This window comes from Xiphophorus hellerii, chromosome 1 (genome assembly GCF_003331165.1).
Source record: "Xiphophorus hellerii strain 12219 chromosome 1, Xiphophorus_hellerii-4.1, whole genome shotgun sequence".
NCBI lineage: Eukaryota > Metazoa > Chordata > Actinopteri > Cyprinodontiformes > Poeciliidae > Xiphophorus > Xiphophorus hellerii.
The window spans coordinates 18,609,413-18,628,409 of NC_045672.1; the positions used below are offsets into that span (position 1 = coordinate 18,609,413).

At 41.4% G+C, this 18,997-nt stretch overlaps 1 protein-coding gene and 1 long non-coding RNA gene across 2 annotated transcripts; both read right to left on the minus strand.

The window, feature by feature from the left end:
- Positions 1–4,319: 4,319 nt before the first annotated feature.
- LOC116719172 (uncharacterized) lies at positions 4,320–4,666 on the minus strand. Its single transcript, XR_004339134.1, has 2 exons — positions 4,473–4,666; positions 4,320–4,351 (listed from the first exon to the last, which is right to left on the minus strand). It is a non-coding gene; the product is annotated as an uncharacterized LOC116719172 (long non-coding RNA).
- Positions 4,667–15,918: 11,252 nt separating this feature from the next.
- On the minus strand, positions 15,919–18,131 carry snai1b (snail family zinc finger 1b). The gene is made up of 3 exons (XM_032561809.1): positions 17,815–18,131; positions 17,023–17,577; positions 15,919–16,735 (listed from the first exon to the last, which is right to left on the minus strand). The coding sequence occupies exons 1-3, from the start codon at positions 17,894–17,896 to the stop codon at positions 16,554–16,556; spliced, it is 819 nt and encodes a 272-aa protein (XP_032417700.1). The 5' UTR covers positions 17,897–18,131; the 3' UTR covers positions 15,919–16,553.
- Positions 18,132–18,997: the final 866 nt, after the last annotated feature.

The window sequence follows — 18,997 nt, forward strand, 5'->3', positions numbered from 1 at the left end:
TATATTTCATAAAGCAAAGTAATGAAACTCACCAATCTATAGATTAATTATCTAATTTGTTGCTTTTGCACATCCTCTGTCATCTCTAACTTTGCCAGCAGGTTGTGCTGTTGTATAGAGATCACCTCCAACTGTTTTCTCGTGGTAGTGCGGTGTTAATTTCTTTCCATGTTTCCTTTTTTAACAAGATTTGTTACAGATTGACTCACAACCTTTTCCTCATTTGTCGAACAATAGTGATGATAAACGCTTTGTAAATACCGTGGTCTCGTTTTAAAAAATGTTCACTTCCAAATTGGGCCGCAAATATTGCTTCACGCTCCCAAAGCGTCGTCTCCCTAAATCCTTTTCCACAATTGCAGCTGATTGTCACTAGATGGCACCATAGAGACGCTTTCAAACATCTCCTCCAGCAGTGGAATTTGGATAAATGAAGCGTATTAGTTTGTTTGTACGTTTGGTTGTTTGTTTTGTATTACACTTTCTCTTATTTATTCCAAAATCTTTAGTAAATCTCTTTTTAATTATTTTCTAAATAGCATTTTATTTAATTTCATAAATGACCAAAACAACAATTGATTTAAATCTTATTGGGAGTCTTCTTCCCCTCTGAAATGTCCCCAGATATAAGGTGTTTCTGGAATCACGTGGCTCTGATACATCCTGGACGCTCACATTCGCTTCAACACACACATCGTCTCCACGTCCTGTGACGCATTCAAGACATTTCTACCAGACACTTGCACCGTGCAGCAGCAGCAGCACCAAGGCCAACTGGCTGCCAGTATTTTTATAATCTTCATCCTCTCTGACCTCTTGCACCCCTCCTGGCGCCAGTGGTCTCAGCCCCTCCACCCCTCCTCACTACACACACACTTGCATACACACATGCTCCGGTACACTTAGCAGTGCCTCCGTGGATAATTGAGACCAGCTGTTGCAAGGTGCCTCTTCCCTTGACCCTGCACCCCTCCTTCCCCCTACTGCTGCTGCCGCTTCTGCTGGTGGTGGTGCACTTGCCTCTCTGGCAGAAGGCAAATCCAAAGTACCCCCCACTGCTCTCTCATTTCCCCTTCCTCTATTCTTACCCCCCACTCTGCCAGTCCAGCATGCCTCTAAATGTGTTCGAAGTCACTTGTGCTAATTGATAAATGCCTGATTTCCTGGTTTTCTGGGGTCTTAGAGAACTGAGAACTGAAATTGTTGGTCCTTAAACACATCCTGATAAACACCTGCAGAAAGTTAATTATTCTGTCAAAGCCCATTTAATAGATAAGCATTTATCCAGCATAGTCATCCGTAAATGCTGTTTATATAAACCAACGAAAAGAACCTATTTCTTTTTCTTTAATTTAAAGCAGAAAGTGCACAACAAAGCAAGAAAATAGGATGCAGATCACTAAAAAAACAGTTATACAACTTTAACTCTACGCACCTGCCACAGTTTTAGGTGTTTCTTGCTCCTTAGAACTGCTCTAATTCTTTATGACATCAATTCAACAAAGTTTCTGACACACTCTTCAAAGATTTTGATCTGTATCGACACAATGATTTGTTTATCGTATTTGATGCATACCGCTCGCTCCACCGTGTCCCAAAAGGTGCCAATGGATTGAAATTTGTTGACTGTGGTGGTAATAGGACATTAGTAAACTCGTTCACTGCATAAACACAAAGCCTTACCAAGTATTTCCCATCAATTTTCTAATGCAAATATTTTAGTACACTTGAAATAAGAAAGAAAACTAATCTAGAAGTAAGTTTCAGCGAAATATAAGAGCTTACTTTAAGTTAATCATTCCTTAATATTGATAAGAGTACAAGTTCCACTGACATATTTTTTAATTTATTACAAGACTTTTTTCCAATATCATAAGTAAATAAAATTCCAGTATTTCTAGATAAACAGCAATAGTTTTGATTCTGCAGATTTCCATTAAGTCATTACAACAATAAGTTTTGAATTATTTGTTGGGATTGTAAATGACAAAGAAACAATAAACATTTTTCAAAAGTTTTTTTTTTTTTTTTAAAGGCCATTTGACCATCATTTATATTCAGTAGACTTTACCCCAATACCCTGAAATAAAATTGAACGCTGCCAGAAACATACAGATGTCACGAGATCCGAAAATAAAATTAATTTCTGTGTTCTTGTGTGTAAATACAGCAAATATCTTAGAAATGCTGGAAAACATGGCGGTGGCTGCATCATGGCTGCATCTGGGGTCTTCGAGAACTGAGAACTGAAATTGTTGGTCCTTAAACACATCCTGATAAACACCTAGCAGTGGGGACCGTTTTCTTGAGTAGGAACAGGGAAGCTCCTCAGAGCTAAAGGGAAGATGAATCGATCTATACAAAGACAATTTGGGAAGAAAACACATTAGCGGCTGCAGAACATTTGGAAATCACGGGAAGGTTGATCTGGTTCTAAATATTTTTGAAAACCTGCCATCCTGTTCCATGGACATTTGTGGCTGTAACGGAACAAAATGCATAAACAAAAGTTAAAGAGGTGCGAATACTTTCACGAGGCACAGAATGCGAGGCAGTTGAATCTGGGCGAGACGAGGGAGGAGAAGGGGTCAGCCTCTCTTTCCCAGCTGGTCTGTAGGGGTCAAACTGTGTGCATATGTGTGCGTGTCATGGCCTCTCATTAGGGGTGAGACGCTGCGGCTCCAGACCCCCCATGGTAGGATTGCTGGGTGACTCTGCAATGATCCTGCCACTTTGAAGCCCCTGACCCCCCTCCCCACTCTAACCCCCCCAACCACCAGGAGGCTAATGAGCCTCCAGTGAGCTCTAAATGCATGCCGGCATCAAGTGTGAGCACAGTTAGATATGAGGTGGGAGAGAATCTGGGAGAAAACCTGCTGTTGTTTTTTTGCAGGGAATGGATCAGATAACAAGGCAGCGAATGTTTGGATGTGTTCAAACAGTTCAGGCCAACTCACCAAGCACCTGCTCCTCATGAGATCTTTGGTTCTTCTTCAGGGTTTTATTCTTTCTTCTCTATATACACGTATCACAGCTGAGGCAGCATTGAAAAGCCGCTGAATCTGATTCAGCGCCTCAGCCGTCAACAATTGTTACCCATAATTACAAGCCGACCTCCGCTGTTTTCCCATTCCAGCGTCTCTTTCTCGCCCCTGAAAACCGACTCCAGCACTCCCTCACATAGCTGAGCAGGCACTAAGACATGAATGGTTTGCTTTGGGCGGGGCAGAGCAAGCCCCAGCCCGCAAAAAGGAAGACTAAAACAGGTGCTCGAGTTTTCTGTCTTTTCATCCTTCGCTCTCTGTGCACGCTTTTTCTTACTTTTCCCCACCTGTTGAAGAGGGAGGTCTCATGCTGGTTCATCTGAGCGTTTCAGCTCAGCCTGAGCTCTGCTGTGACAGAGGGGGGTCTGATCTTAAGTGGAGATAATCGCTTTACTGTGTTGGATCTGCTCTGGTCCATCCCCCCTCCCACTTTTACTATTAAGTGTTACATTTTATTGTAGCCTATCAGATTGCAACCCTGATTAATTTTGTTAAATCAAAACTGAAACATTACATTTAGCTAAATTGTAGGGAAATTGTAAAGTTACATCAGTAGGTTTGCTACGATTAAAAACGAACAAACAAAAACAACTATTGCAGCAGCGAATCTCCCCTGATCTGCATGTTGATTCCAGAGGGGTCTGTTGGTATGAGCCCCCTACTGGAGCTCCTCACTGGGCCGGCAGTAAAGTCTCAAAAATCCCGACTCTCCTTACTGCAGGGGTTGAAATTTACCCAGCTGTTTGAGATCTGTACAGAGCCATCCGTAAGTATTGACGCCTCTTATTACGGCCACAACCTTCACTTGATTTCATTGGGATTTTACATAATAAATCACACCAAAATAAAAAAAAGAGAAAAAAACATCATATCACATTAAATCTGAAGTATGGTTGTTGTCTTTTTTGCAAATAAAAATCTGTAAACAGTGGTGAAGTTCTATTTGGAGTTTGATGCAACCCATACAGGACAAACAAAAAAACATGTAGTTTTCCTGGAGAATTTACAGCAAGAGATTTCCCTAGTCATACTTACTTGCAAAACGCTGTGAATGCCAAAAAAGTCACACTACCCATCACCCCCATCTTAAAACATGGTAGAGGCCGTCATTTACTGTGGGGATCCTTGTTAGAGTTGATGGGTAGGTGGATGGAGCTAAATACTGGGTATTCTGCTCTCCTTGTGTGTTTGCCAACACAATTTAGCAGTAAGCTCAACTCCAATGAAATGAACACTTGAGTCCGGATGCAGGTTCTTTACTCCCACTTTATTTTGGTGACCCAAGTACTCGTATGACATGGAGTAAACTGTAACATAAATAAAATAGCTGCATTTATTATGAGCACAAAAAAGTCACAACAAAGAACACACTTCTGACTAATAAGGCATTAAATAAAATCTACTCTTAAATACTAAATGAAAACTTACAGACGGTGATGTCGATGGCATAAACAAAAGGCGGATTGTGATAGATTCACCTCCTCATGTGTGACTGAGCAAAACAATCCCAACAAAATGGCTGACTTCCTGTCCCAGACCCACCTTGACCTTCAAAATAAAAGCCTTACTAGTCCAACACAAAAACCAAAACTCAGAACCTACTTCACAACAAATTAAAGAGCAGAACACTGGGCAATCCTGGAGAAAAATCTTGAGTCTGGAGCAGAAAGAGAACACACTGAACATGCAACCAGAGCTTCAAACTCAGAACCAAAATACAACTGAGATTATGAACTAATCTCAGTTAAACATTTATGTCCATAAATTCTCTCCATCTACTCTATCTTTGAGCTTTTAGGCAAGAAAAATCGCAAACACCTATTTTCTGAACACGTAAAGCTGGTGAAGAGGGAGTTGAGAGATTCTCTTTGCATCAATAGCTTCTATAGTACAAATTAATTCACCTTAAAAATAATCCTGTCTGAGCCTTTAATGTCGGTAATGTTAAAATTGAGTCAGTAAGACTCTTTTTAGGAGTTCTGTTCAGCTGTAGTTGAATGAAAATGTATTTTCCATTTGCTTGCCTGCAGACTGAAAGAAAATACTTTGAAAAAAATTATCTAAAGTGTTTTTTTCATTCTCTACTCACAATCTCTTGTGTCTCAAATAAATAATATATACCAGTGGGAGTTCACTAAGAGTTATTTCCATTTGATCAGGGCTCAGCAGATTCAACTGGACCACACAGGGATCAGAACCACCGTCCACTGGATGTGACAAATATTTGAAACTGTCATTTATTTTAAGTCAGTTTCCTTCAGACTCTAGCCTTGTGTGGATATTTGTTTTGATAGCTCATTAAAAAAATTTCACTGCCAAGAGAAATGAACTGTGTAAGCGGTAAGTGATTTCTGACTACTTGTGGAATGATTTGTTTACAGATGTGAAATTGAAGTAAGTTGGGATGAAATCATAAGATGTTGGTACAAAATAGCGATGCGACAAACTGAGTCAAAAAGCTGTGAAAAAAGTAATAAATGTGACCCTAATCGACTGGGTTAAAATAAATGTTGTCTTCAAATCAGAAACCATTTCTGCAACAGATATTTAGACGAGGCATTTTTCCAGTGAAACCATCTTGGTCACATCTGGAAAGACTTCCAGTTTCAAATGGGGCATTTTTGTGTGTGTTTGGGTGGCACCGGCGGGGGTTTGCTGTCATGTGGGAATCCTTTCAGTATTCTCCACAGGGGTGATGTTTTCTCTGGGTTTCAAAAACACAAGCTCCTGCCTAATGATTTCAGTGTGCTGGTAAGCTTTGTTTTCTTGTATTCGTTTAACCAAAAATCTCTTCCTCACATTACGCGGGCTTGATCTTCTGGCTCCCACTTCAGCGAGGTGTGTTTGATTTATGTGTGTAGATGTGGTGTATGTGTGCATCACTGCGTGTTTTGGCACATGTGCGTGCACGCATGCCACCCGTTCTCCTGTCAGGCCCTCTAGCTGGTAATCTGAGCATAGAGATTAGAAAGAAAAACAGCAGAGAAGAATGTCTTTGGTTGAGCCAGAGAGGAATTTACAATGGCCTTCAGGCTGCTCTGACCTCGCCCTCCCTTTCTCTCTCTGACTCTCTTCTGCATCCACATAAACACGAGCAATAATACCAAACGACAATAAAATACATTTCATCACCCTCAGGTACACTTTACTGCATGGATCATCTTATTATTAATACAACACCTGAAAGACCCCGTTTTCTTGGTATGTTTGATGTTTTGGGGAATGTCTTGGGGACACATCTGACAAAATAAAACAAAATATGTGGGGTTGGGTTCAGCCGATTTGTTGGAATAAAAGTTAATATCTCCTGTTTTTTTGTTTTTGCTGAGAAATACCTAAAAAAATTAAGTTGTTTACTAAAAGATCCTTAATTAGCCGGTTGTTAAAGACACATTCTGGTTATAAAACATTTGTTTCAAATTCTCCGCTCATTGTAATCTCTCCTAACATTTGGTCTGGATGTTTCAAGAGCAAAAACTACAAACAATACATTATTTTCATCACACAATCTTTTTTCCAAAAGTCTTTATTCATCCCCCATTTCTGTTTGTAAAATTGTAGTCTTGATCTGACATGATCAGATGCTCTTCTGGCTTTCTGAACTTTTCCGCAAGAATAATTCGTCATAAATTATCATAATCTTACTTCTTTGATTGAAACTTTATAAAACACCAGAAGATAAAGCAGATTTATTTTAGCCCCAATAAGATGATTTCTGAACAATTGTTAGCTTAAATCTTGGCACACAGGAAATGAAGAGAATAAAGAATGATAATCTCAGGTCCTGTGTTGGATTTTATTTTAACTTTCCTATAGACAGGACTTTCAGATAGAGCTCATATAAAAGTGTTCATCATTTTTCTGAACATATGAGCACAATGTTAAAAAAGGGGAAACTGACAGAATATTGCAGCCTTATGAACATTTACAAAGGTGCTCATATGTGGATTTGTGAACCAAACATCAGAGTAGAGTCAACTTCTTTTATCTAATTTTTTCACACATCCACACTGAGATCCCTTCATGCTAGATTGCTGCTTGTCACATCATCTAAATGTCTTTGTTTACTCCTCTCATTTATTATTTCTTAAATACTGATATTTACTTTCAAGCTGTGTCTCTCATTACTGTTGATCAAGGGCATGACAAAACTGGGGGCTTATCCAGGATCGATAGATAGAAAGATAGATAGACGGACGGACAGATGAATGCACAGTGGCTCAGTCGGTGGCACTGCTCTCTTGCTCAAACAAGATCTTGGATTTGTATGTTCTCCCTCTGTATGCTTTGGTGCTCTCCATGTACTCTGACATCCTCCTAGTCCAATCACATGACTGTTAGGTTAATTGTTGTCTCTAAATTAAAAAGGTTAAAAACTGAAAAGAAACCCTATATTAAAAGGCAGAAACCCTCATACACTTTTCTTAAAAAATCAGATGGAACAACAGTTGGACTTCACATCGTCACTGTAAGAGTTAAATAAAATGCCCATTTATAACAGGACTGATGAGAACAGCTTTGAAACCAAATCTTTCTACTGTTTGTTAGACATATAGATGGTAGAAGTGTTTTGATACATTCCCATCTGTTGCTCGTAACGACAGGAAGGTCTGCAGCCGCTCTCCAACAGCTTGCAGCGATGTCACCGAGTGGGCAGAGGCGGCACCGCATTGAGCCGCATCCTTGGTATGAGTTCTGGTTTCAGCAGGACAGCTGCATGGATACTCAAGACAAACTGGTGATCCCCTCACTACATCCTAAAGAAGCCCCCCTCCTGCTTGGTCACAGACCAGCAACCTGCCCTCCTCCCAGACAAACTTTAGACTGTGTGTGAGACAGAAGGGGAGAGGTGCACAGGTCTTTTCACAGACGGAGGGGACAGGTGTTAGGGACAGGAGGTGCCGTCTGGCCTGGGGGTGTGGTCAGGTGGTGAGACACCTGTGCCCACTTACTATGAGAGGGTCCAGTTACACATAGACACACAAGCATGCACATCGTACTGACCATTTGTTCAGACATGCAACATTAGACCAGCCACTGTCTCATAAACGTGCACATCTGGGGAGTCAAAACAAGCCAAGAATGATTCCCCTCATGCCAAAGCAAATGCAGAAACCTCAGATCTGTCATGAAGTAACATGATCAGAGTTCAAGGGTTGTATGGTGTGCAGAAAGTGAGAAGAAGGCATGCAGGACAGATTTATGTGTGGAAATATAGTTACTGAGAAAACGTGTGACAGACAGAGAGAACAAGGATTAGAAAATCTGGTTAGCATCTTTCAACGTAAGGAGACTGAAGCTCCACGAAGGAGTTTGGTGAAAATATGCTGTACATTGTCTAAAATAATGGCCCAAGTCATTTGTTGGCAAAAAAATAACTTATCCTAAAATCCGTAATTTTAGGAAATTGCTTAATAATATGCACATACATGGTGCCACCCTAAAATGTTTAGATCCAGCCACCTTGATGAACATTTTTCTGGTGGCACCATTGCCTTAACACGTGCCTTAAAACACTGAGTTCTTTACTCAACACAACTCCCCTTAAAAAAAAAACATTAATTATTACTTTATGCATCCAGATGTCATTTTAATCTCATCTGAGCAATTTTCTTTTTTTTCTGTCGCTGTTGTCTGTCTACTCAAATAAGCAAGTCAAATATTTAATTTCACATGCTCCTCTCATGTTTAATAAGCCCACCATCTTAATCAATCCTAAGCATATTTCAGGTCTGCAGTTCTTTGTGTGTTTTACTTCACTGAGAGGACAAACATCATTTAGAAAACAAAAAAGCCCTTTTACCTTAATTAAGCTGATTTGTTGTTGCAACTCTGCAACACATTTAAGATCTCAACTTTACATTCAGCTACCTTTTGAAAACAAAGATTAGATTTTGCTCATATACATGATTTCCCCATTAATCCTAGTAGTGGGCTTTCAGAAAACAAATACCAAATGATTTTCTTTACTGACTTTTAAAGGGCAAGGAAATGTGTGAATTGATTTTAAAGTCAAATTTCAGCAGGTTTGACACAACCAGATGTTCTTGCTCTGACTTTGTGTGCAACATGTGGTGTGTTTATGGAAAACTCTGGAGATTTTGGAGATAGGCATCTGGCCCTGAGGTGTAGATTTCAGGCAGGTGTATTTTACTTAGCCTGCAGCAACTCAGGGGACAGGATAGGATGGAGCGAGGCGGGGTGAGGAGAGGAGGTGGAGGAGACGGGAGACAATCTGTGCTCTTTACAATAACACATACGCCCCAGATCCCCACTCAAAGCATGACTCCCCACCCTACGCCACCTCCCTCGCTCTTTACCTTGTTCACGTGGAATGCTTTGGGACAATAGGACTGTCCCCATCCTTCAGCTGATGGCCCCCTGGGTCCACACAGGCCCTGACACGAGGACAAGAGTGCACCTTGCAACTCCTAGCACTACCAGCAGCACCCTGGAGGCAAATACCTGAATACCTGTGGTTAAAAAAAACAGAATCACACAACAGTCTGAGGTGAGAGAAGAGAGTGAATAAAGAGAGAAAATCAATCAGAACAGGAGAATTTCAGCTGCTGCCAGCTCTAACAGACTCATGTAGTTCCAAAGAAAACTAATACTTTTCAATCTTCCTACCTTGATTAGCTTGTCACCCATTTTTATCTGCTCTGACAATAACATCCTCCCTAGTAAGTCAGCTCCATGTATTTTCTCTGTTTTCTCATGTCATGACATGTTGGCCTTTGCCCAGTTTTCCCTCTGTGTGTGCGCGTGTGTGGGGGTGCGTGTGTGTGTGTGTGTGTGTGTGGTTTCCAGACTTTCTTACGCACTCCCTTTCTTGCACCACATTTAGTCCTGGGTTGGCTCATCGCTGAAATGAATAGCAGTTCCACTGGAATTTATTTATTTTTAAATAATTGCATTTGCAAGAAAACATTTAGACATATTTTATTACCAAAATAAATTTTTTGCAGGTCATCTTCCAGGCACATCTTGTTCCTCCTTCCAATCTGGTTAACTGTTTAAATTAGGAGTTTATTTGAAGACTGTAAACACATATTTTTTTGTTAAAGTCATTCTAATTATACTATAAATCATATTAAAAAAAGACTTCTTTAATATTCCTATTCTGCTTTGTGTACTTACAAAAGTTGTTTTTAAATTGTGTCATGCCACAAACACATTGTCTTGTGATAAATCAACACAACATAGTTCATAGTTGCAAAGTGGAAGAAAAGAGAAACATGGTTTTCATAAATGTGTAAACATGATTTAAAAAGTCTGGCTTGTGAACACATTCAGCCTCCTGTACTTTGATACCAAATGGAAAATCCAGGACAACATCTCAACGGAATGTTTCACCTAAACGTACAGGTGAAGAAAAGCGGGGAAAAGGCCTGTGGTGATTCTGGAGGAGCTGCAAAGATCCACAGCTCAGGTGGGAGAACCTTTGATAGGACAGAGGTCAAATCTAACCTTCAGGAAAAGTGGTAAGAAGAGAGCCATTGTAGAAAGAGAGCCGTTGAATTTGTCTTTTGATTGTGAACTTTAGGCTTTGGTTGATAAGTTGTAGTTTTCTTTTAATTTTGAACTAATTTCATAAAGCACTGTAAGCAAACAACAACAAGAAACTTGATGAAACTTTACTTTGTTAAAATTTTCCTCCAAAGTAACTGAGAAAAACTAAATAAATCCTGTTAATTCTCTGTGCTGATAAAAGGACTCAAACCTCAATCCAGTAAATATGCAAGCTCCCACTTACCTTATTTTGCTGCTGTAACTCCTGAATTTTGCCACTGATAGACCGAATCTATTCTATTCTATTCTATTCTTCCAATTTTCCCCCGTGTCCCACCTACTGCAAACCAGATTTTCTCTGTTTGTATTACAGCATGTTGGGTGGATAAAGTATAACTCTGCCAGATGGTGGGACTCTCTCAGCAGCAGCAGACTCGGAGGTGGGTGATCCACACAGAGGCCACTGTGACATGAAGCACCAGTGTTACTGTGCAGTTTTGACGATGCCTCTAAACAGATCACTGTGTGGCAGATCAGGACAAACCAGAACGCTGCTCATTCAAAAATATTTAAAACTTGTATTTCATTTACGTTGAGCCAAGACGACATATATTTCAAAGTAAATTAATGTAATTACTTTGTGGCATCAAAAAGTTTAAATATTTAGGAGCACATGAATCACTCATCAGGCATAATGTCATTTTGTAGTGACGCTCAGAGTGCTTGAGAACCAAAGAAAGCTGCTGCCCGCTTTTGAAAGTGAAAGAGTTTCCAATTCTAAGATTTCAGCCACTCGGCAGTTTACCCAACAGGACCTCGTTTGTCATATTGTTTCATAATTCACTGCATGTCTTTCCCAATCAATAGGTGGTCTCCACTGAGCCTTGTTTCTGTGCTGTTTTCCATGCTTCTGCTGAAGTGATAACGATTTCAAAAAGATATATTGACCACAAGCATGATGACCAATTGAATTTTGAACAGTTTAATCAGACTATTATCCAAATGATTACATTAATTCAAAAAGCAGCCAGAACTGGTATTCTTAGGGAGCTGCAATGATCCACGACTCAGGTGGGACAATGTGTTGAGAGGATTTTTAGTTGTATACTCGAAAACTAACACTGTATAACCACTATGAACACACTCAGACATAGGTGTGGCTGCATTATGTTGTCGGCTGCTTTCTTCTTCAGAGACAGGGGAGTTTAGAGGTTAAATAAAAATGTGGACCAACATTTTTAGAATCATTTCCCTGTCACTTCACAATTGTTCACAGCTTTGTTCTGGTTTATCCAGTAAAATCCCGATGAGTGAACATTGTCCTCTGGATGTTCATGGTACACAGGAGTTCTGCAGTAGAGTTTGTGCGCGCTCCAGTATTCAGAGCCAAAGGAAACATGCTTGTTGACGGCTCTCTGCAACACAAAGTTGGACATTTCTGCCACAGACAAAGTGTCACGTTTGTTTGTCCTCCTGTCTCTTTGTGGCTCATCCTCCAACCTTTGACCCTGTGGGACAGAGCCTTGCTGTTTAGGAGCAAGGCTAAAGCCTTGTAATGCACACAGACACATTTTGGTGAAGGGGACATCAGGGGGTGCGGAGGTGGGCAGGAAATGGTCTGTGCCCCCTCCCCGAGGCCGCATCCTGTCCTTGGGTAAAACTGCTCTATGTGCGCAGAGATCTGCATTCACTGTGTGGATCTGTCTCAGAGCGGCACACACTCCAAATGCTTTGGATGATAAAGACAAATTCCTCCTTATTTTGACTCTTGGATAAGCCAGATGTTGATGTGTTTTACATGCTGATCGCCTGTTACAGCGGCGTCATCTAAAGTCAGCATATCTCACTGCCCTCACAGCACATGTCATTGATCAAGTCTGCATTGCAACATGTGGCATTCCTCAGTAAATTCAACTCCCCACTGATTTGATTAATGGCCTGCAAACAGATACACCCATTCTTCTTCAGACACCCACCTCCTCCCCTTCCAATGTCCAGTCTCTCCCCTCCTGTTGCTTACCTCCTCCTATTATCCTTACATCACCTTTTTATTCCTAACGTAATGCCATTTATTTTCCCCATATACTTGTTGCTTAATTTTCTACTTGGAGGCATATGGGGCTTAGGTAAATTTGAGACTTTTTAATATCTTTTGAAAGGACAAAGGGCTGGAGGAGAATCTTCTGAAATCGCTCCAGCGGAGAATGTTGGCGCTGAGGCTTTGGGCAGTTGTGTAAGAGCTCTGCAGCTTGTAAGAGGGTTGGAAACTTTAGCCCAGTGACTTAACCCTCTTGGCTTGAACCTGATCCTCCAGTGAATCAGCTCTGCAAAGCCTGACGTTCTGATTTCAGCAACACACTCTCTCTCCCACTCAGCATGGGCCACTGTAAACCCTGGCAACCTTAATAGAAAATCAACAGACACTCATCCAATCATGCCCTGTAAATACCGTAAGACAGATGCTTTGACTCAAGTACTTTAGGAAAGGACCTGTTTTTGCTGTGCTGGCAGAATAATTTCTATCCTAAGCAATGCCTTAATGCAGAGTTGTGCAAACATATTCACTCATCTTCAGTTTTATGACTATTTCTTCCACTGAAACCGTAAACGTCAGTGTATTTTATTTGGATATGAGGAATAGATCCACAGTATGTTCATTTGATTGTTTACAAATAAACTAATGGACTGACAACCACGGACGGACGGTCGGATGAACGGATGGACAAATACAATCTAACAAGTGCGCTATGGAATCAGGTTCAGCTGTACCAATTTCATATTTATCCAATATGTCTCCCACATAATATCGTACGGCTGCATAGGAGTTTATAGTTTGTAACATAACCAAATGTGAGATAGTTCAGGTTATGAATATTCCTGGAGAGCACTACACAAGCATTTGCATCAGCAGAGAGAGAAAACCTTTGGGCTCAGTTCACAAATATGTTGGGGGAGAACAGAGACATTTGCTGAAAAAAGCGTTAAGATCTAAAAGGTTTAATCTTTTCGGGTTTAAAAGTCTTTAAATCTATTCTCAACAGAACAAAATCAAATTTCACATTACAAGTACTACTACAGTAATATGTATCAAAGATGGAAACAGAGTACACCTTTAAAATCTGACTCACATAAAAGAGCAGAGTCGCAGACTTTAAAGTGGGCTTACAATTTTATTGCTTTTAATTTGCAATAAAAAGCTAATTAATTTTCACTTTTTATTTCTACTTTTTGGTGTACCCCGCCTCTCGCCTGTTGATAGCAGTAGATAGGTATGGATGGATGGATGGACGGACGTGCCTGACGACACCAACGAAACATCTGCAGCCTCAGACAAGCCGATGGTGAAAAGGTTAGAGGATAAATTAGACATAAGTTAAATGAAGCAACTAAAAACTTTACAAATAACATCACATCATCATCAACAGCACAATAAATACACTGAAGCTTAATTTTACCATTTGATCCCAGCAAAGCCCTGGTCTACAAAGTGATGCATATTTGGATTCAAAACCATAAGATGTTTTGTTTCTTAGTTCTCAAAGTAATACACTCTCAGTGTGAGATCAGAGAAAACACAAATTACATCCCCAAAGTCAACTCCTTATGGCTCTGGGACAAGCTACCATGCAGTTAACTTAACTTGTCCAATGAGTTGTTCAATAAAATATAAAGAGCAGTTAAGCCACACAAAATGGCAAACACAAGTCAAACAATTATCTTTTTCTGGATTAAAACGGAATTCAGCTAAACTAATGAGACATTTGGCACTTTAATGCATCAATGGGCTGAAGTTAAAGATGTTGCTTGCCTGAGACAAGCCTGTGTAAAGTTTGTCCTTTCGTTATTGTCAAAAAAACTCTTTTTATTTTCCATTTCATTATCTATTTTTTTTAGCCAGGAAACACTCATTGAGATTGAAAATGCCTTTTACAAACACCCCTGGCCAGGAAAGCTGAATAAAACCCATTTTAGACACAAGGACTTAAGCATTAAAACACATAAAAGCAGTAGGTGCAAAATCCTAAACACGTTTACAGTAAGACGTTCTTTTATCCAAGTTCTTTAAAAGTGTTCAGCAAGACCAGCTCCTAGAAACTTAAAGCATTTTGCGTGTAAATCTAGGCAGAAGGAGCCGCATTTTTCTTGTTATGTAAAATCTAAGTGAAAAGACAGCAGAAAGAGAAGCCATCACTCTGCAAGGCGGTGGTATTATATGTCTGTCGCTAATGGTTCAGGAATGCCAAATTAGTCAGGGGACACAAGCGTGAGGCTGTGAACATCAAAATACTTTAAGGGGGCCAATATGATACCAAGCATCATTTAAAAAGAAAGATGACAGCTCCAGTGATCTCATCGCCTCGCAGCTAAAGAGTCAGACTGCCTCCTACACACCACAAACCAAAAAAATGTCCCCTTAGCAAGATGTCAATTTAATTTCAAAAGCATATAGGGAATCAAGTGTACAGTTTGTGGAGGCAGAATGAAGAAATTGCAAGGAGAAATTGAAATTACACACATCTTTTAAATTCTGCGCATTTTTCTCCAAAGTGCTTGCCCACGGTCGGCCCTTCAAGCGGGACTCAGGCCCTCTTTGATTCACTGCGACTGCGTAGGTGTGCAGCTGTTAAAATGACTCTCACATTCACATGAGCTCAGAGAGAGAGAAAAAAAAGGTAGCAGACAAATGAAAAATCCCCCCCTGATCAAAGTAAGCTCCTGTATTCAGGGGTTGTGTGTTTGCATGTGCACAGCCTTTAGGGTGCTGTTTACATTGAGCAAGCCAAGTCATGCAATCTGATCTCAGGGTTCGACGGCGTCCTCAGACACACTGGTGCACGCATGCACCTTTCTGCACCAAGACCAATCAGGAGTAAATTCTGTTACCTCACCAAGAAATGCTGGCATCAGTGTATGTTTGTGTGTTTAGACTGCTGCTATATGTTGCACCCCGGACACTTAGCTTCAGACGGACCCATTACCAGCTGATCTGAACTGCCCTGTCTAATTTCCTGCTTTCTTTTAGATCCCACTTCTTTGACAAGAAATAGGTGAACAAGGATCCCATCATTGCTTATTTGCCCACCCTGTCCCCCCCCAAGTCAGCGTCTTTCTGCACAGTCTGCCCACCAAGCCTGCTTACACGGTGTGCGTCCCCAGTGTTTCCCGACCAACAGGCAGGTGTGTGCAGGTGTTCTACCCATCACTCAACATCATATAAACCTCTCCCTGCTCCCTGCAGCACACACCAACCCATACAACTGTGTGCAGCTCCATCAACCCATTCACAAACTGTCATGCATGTCCTAATGAACTCTTGTGTCAATACAAAGTCATCTGAAACACCATTACATTAAAAAAGGAACACAGAAAACCAGCTGAGTTTATTAGAAATCCTTTTATTTACAAAAACCATAGGAATAAAATACCCAACTTTGTAAAGTACATCTATTGAGATTCATCTTCAACCAAATGTTTAAAAAAAAGAAAAAGAAAGAAAAAAGCCTCACATCCAAATAGTTTTAATAACAGTTTTTGGTCAGGCTCAAGTGAGCTTTTATAACCTAGTGTGGTTGTGCAGCGAGGAGGGGGCAAATGCTGTCTGCGTGTGTCACCTGTCGTTGAGGTTGCAGCTAGCGCGTCTCTCAGCGCCCTGCCTCCACGGTGCACCATGCACAGACAGCTGTCTCAACACCCACACATCATGCATGTATAGCATGGTGAGGAATGACATCCTCGCGTACGCACAAACACACCCCAAGCAGCTGCAACATGGCCGCGGTCCCGGACCGGCCGGCACCAGCGAAGTTTCCTGGGAATTAACTACGCCTTCAGCTGCCACAGTTCCAAAAACACGCAGCAAACAACAGTGTGATTTCATATTTGACAATCATGAAGTTAAGGCACTTAGAAAAACAGGAATTGTACACGGATGTGAGTGCTGGCTCCCAGCACCCACAACCCAAAGGGGAGCTCCAGCTGTGTCTTTTTCAAGGCGGTCTAGGATGAGGGACAACACCCAGAGGAGCTGTGTTTATGCAGCAGGGACATGCGGCTGAAGGTCCGCGAGCACGAGCCGCACTGGTACTTCTTCACCTCTGAGTGGGTCTGCAGGTGGGCTCGCAGGTTGGAGCGGTCGGCGAAGGCCCGGTTGCAGTGTTGACAAGCAAAGGGGCGCTCACCTTCATGGGGAACAGAGGGACAGGAGAACACCGTCAGCACCAGAGCAACATTTTGCACTCATTAAAGTCATTGTTTTTAAATGATCCGCCGCAGAAAAGAACACCCCAGCTGAGTTAATGCTGTTGTTTCTCATGCAGACCAACTGGTGGGCTGAGATTAGATTGTGTCCTGCTGAGCAATTACATTTGCTCATCGGTCAATAAATATCAATGAGAACAAGGTGCAGCCAATTGCATCAACAAAGTCAAAACAGTGTGAATCAATGGGGGTGACTTAAAATCTTTACCTGTGTGCGTGCGGATGTGTCCTCTGAGCAGCCAGGGCCTGGAGAAGGCTTTGCCGCAAGTCGGGCACACGCAGGGAAGAGTGTGTGAGCGGATGTGCATCTTCAGAGCTCCCAGGCTGGTGTACTCCTTGGAGCAATGTTTGCAGTGGAAAGCTGGGCGTGGGGATACCTCTGAGGGAGTGGAAGCAGTCTGCAGTAATGGACCGCTTGGAGGGAGCTGGTGGCTGGACAGCTGATGATGCGAGAGAGCAGAGAGGCTGCCATAGCTCTTGCTGCAGTGTAGACAGTGGTAGATGCTCTGGATGACCTCCGGGCTGGGGGGATCTGAGGTACGGCCGCCGTCCTCTTCTTCCTCTCCGCTGCTGCTGGAAGGAGAGCTGGTGAGGTTCAAAGGGCCCAGCGGAGAGGGAGCCAGGGACGCCGGGTTAATTGGAGAGAGGGGAGCAGGCAGGGCATCGGAGCTGGTGAAGAAGGGGCTACTGGGATGGCAAGTGAGCGCAGACGCGTTGTTTTGTGTTGGAAGTTCGGCCAGTGGAAAGCTTTCTGGGACAAAAGCTGAAAACAAAGAGGAAGTCAAGTCAGGTGGGGTTAAACAGATGATCTAAGCTTGTTATCATTCTTGCTCTCGGGTTGCACTCTATAGAGCATCAACCTTTCTCATCAACACATTTTCCAGATGAATAGATCAGTCTTTTCACCTGCAGGCTACGTTCACAACTCTTTCCTGGCTGCAGGTACTTAGATGTAGCGTTTTAACCGTGATGTGTTGTAGTATTTCCTTTGAAAACTTACCTGTTTGACTTTCCAGCTGGTTTTCCCTGTAATAAGGCTTCTTGTTGGAGAAATACTTCTTGACAAGAAAAGATCGAGGCATTTTGAGCTCGGGTTTTGTCCTCAGCCAGAACAAATAAGACAATCTCCACAACCAAACGCCGACTGTGTCCCCGTGCTCCTGGTTTGATGGCTATTTCCAGACGGACGGAGTTGAAAACTCGCAGGAAGCAGAACGACAACCTACGATGTTGCGTGTATCTCTCCGTTAAAGTTTGCCTCCTCATATAGAGGGGGAGAAAGCAGCGGGGTGGGTGGGCACGTCCCCGCCCAAAGACACACCCCTGCACGCCGGGGCGCCACAGTCCACTCAGATCAGGTAAGGGGACGGTGCCCAAAGTGCCTAAATCTGCGCTGAGCGTGTCGGCGACTGCGCATGTCTCCACGGCTTTACGCCATAGGCTTGTACTGATATATAAATTTTTAAATAATTTTATAAATAAAATAAATGACCAGATTGGAATATTGGGTATTCAGGAGTTAAAGATATGAGCTTAAATGTTCTCTTTACTTCATGACGACCTGCTGCAGTACGGGTTCTCATAGGGACTGTCAGCAAATTACCAGTCAAATCACACATTCAATAGCAAACGATAGCAAATTCATCCAGCACTGTTTTTCTGAAAATTTGTAATAATTAATGTCAAAATTAAAGTTATTGATTTTTTAAAATGTATTCATTTGAAACATTGAAGAAATTAAAGTCTAATCCCAACTTATGTATTTTTCTCCTAACTAGTGAAAATGATACATAAATTTGGTGTCACTTGAAACATAATCTACTTAAAATAACATGAAACAAGATGCAAAAAGTACAGTCAAGGAAAACAAGTTAGCAGTAATTTGAAAATGTATGTTTCCATAAAAATATTCATGCAAAGTACAAATTATTTTATATAGCAGCATGATTCACTGTGGTCACATGATGTAAAACCTTTGTTAAATATTTCAATAGCCACGAATTAATTTAAATTAGCTAGCAATGTTCAGTGCGAGCTACTATAAATTACTTAAACAAACGAAGTATACTATTTCTAAAACTAAATTAAGCATTCACTCCAGATAAGCCACTTCTATCTATGACAGCGCAAAATGTTGATTTTTTTTTTTTTTTTAACTATCTTGCGTTATTTAGTCAATAATT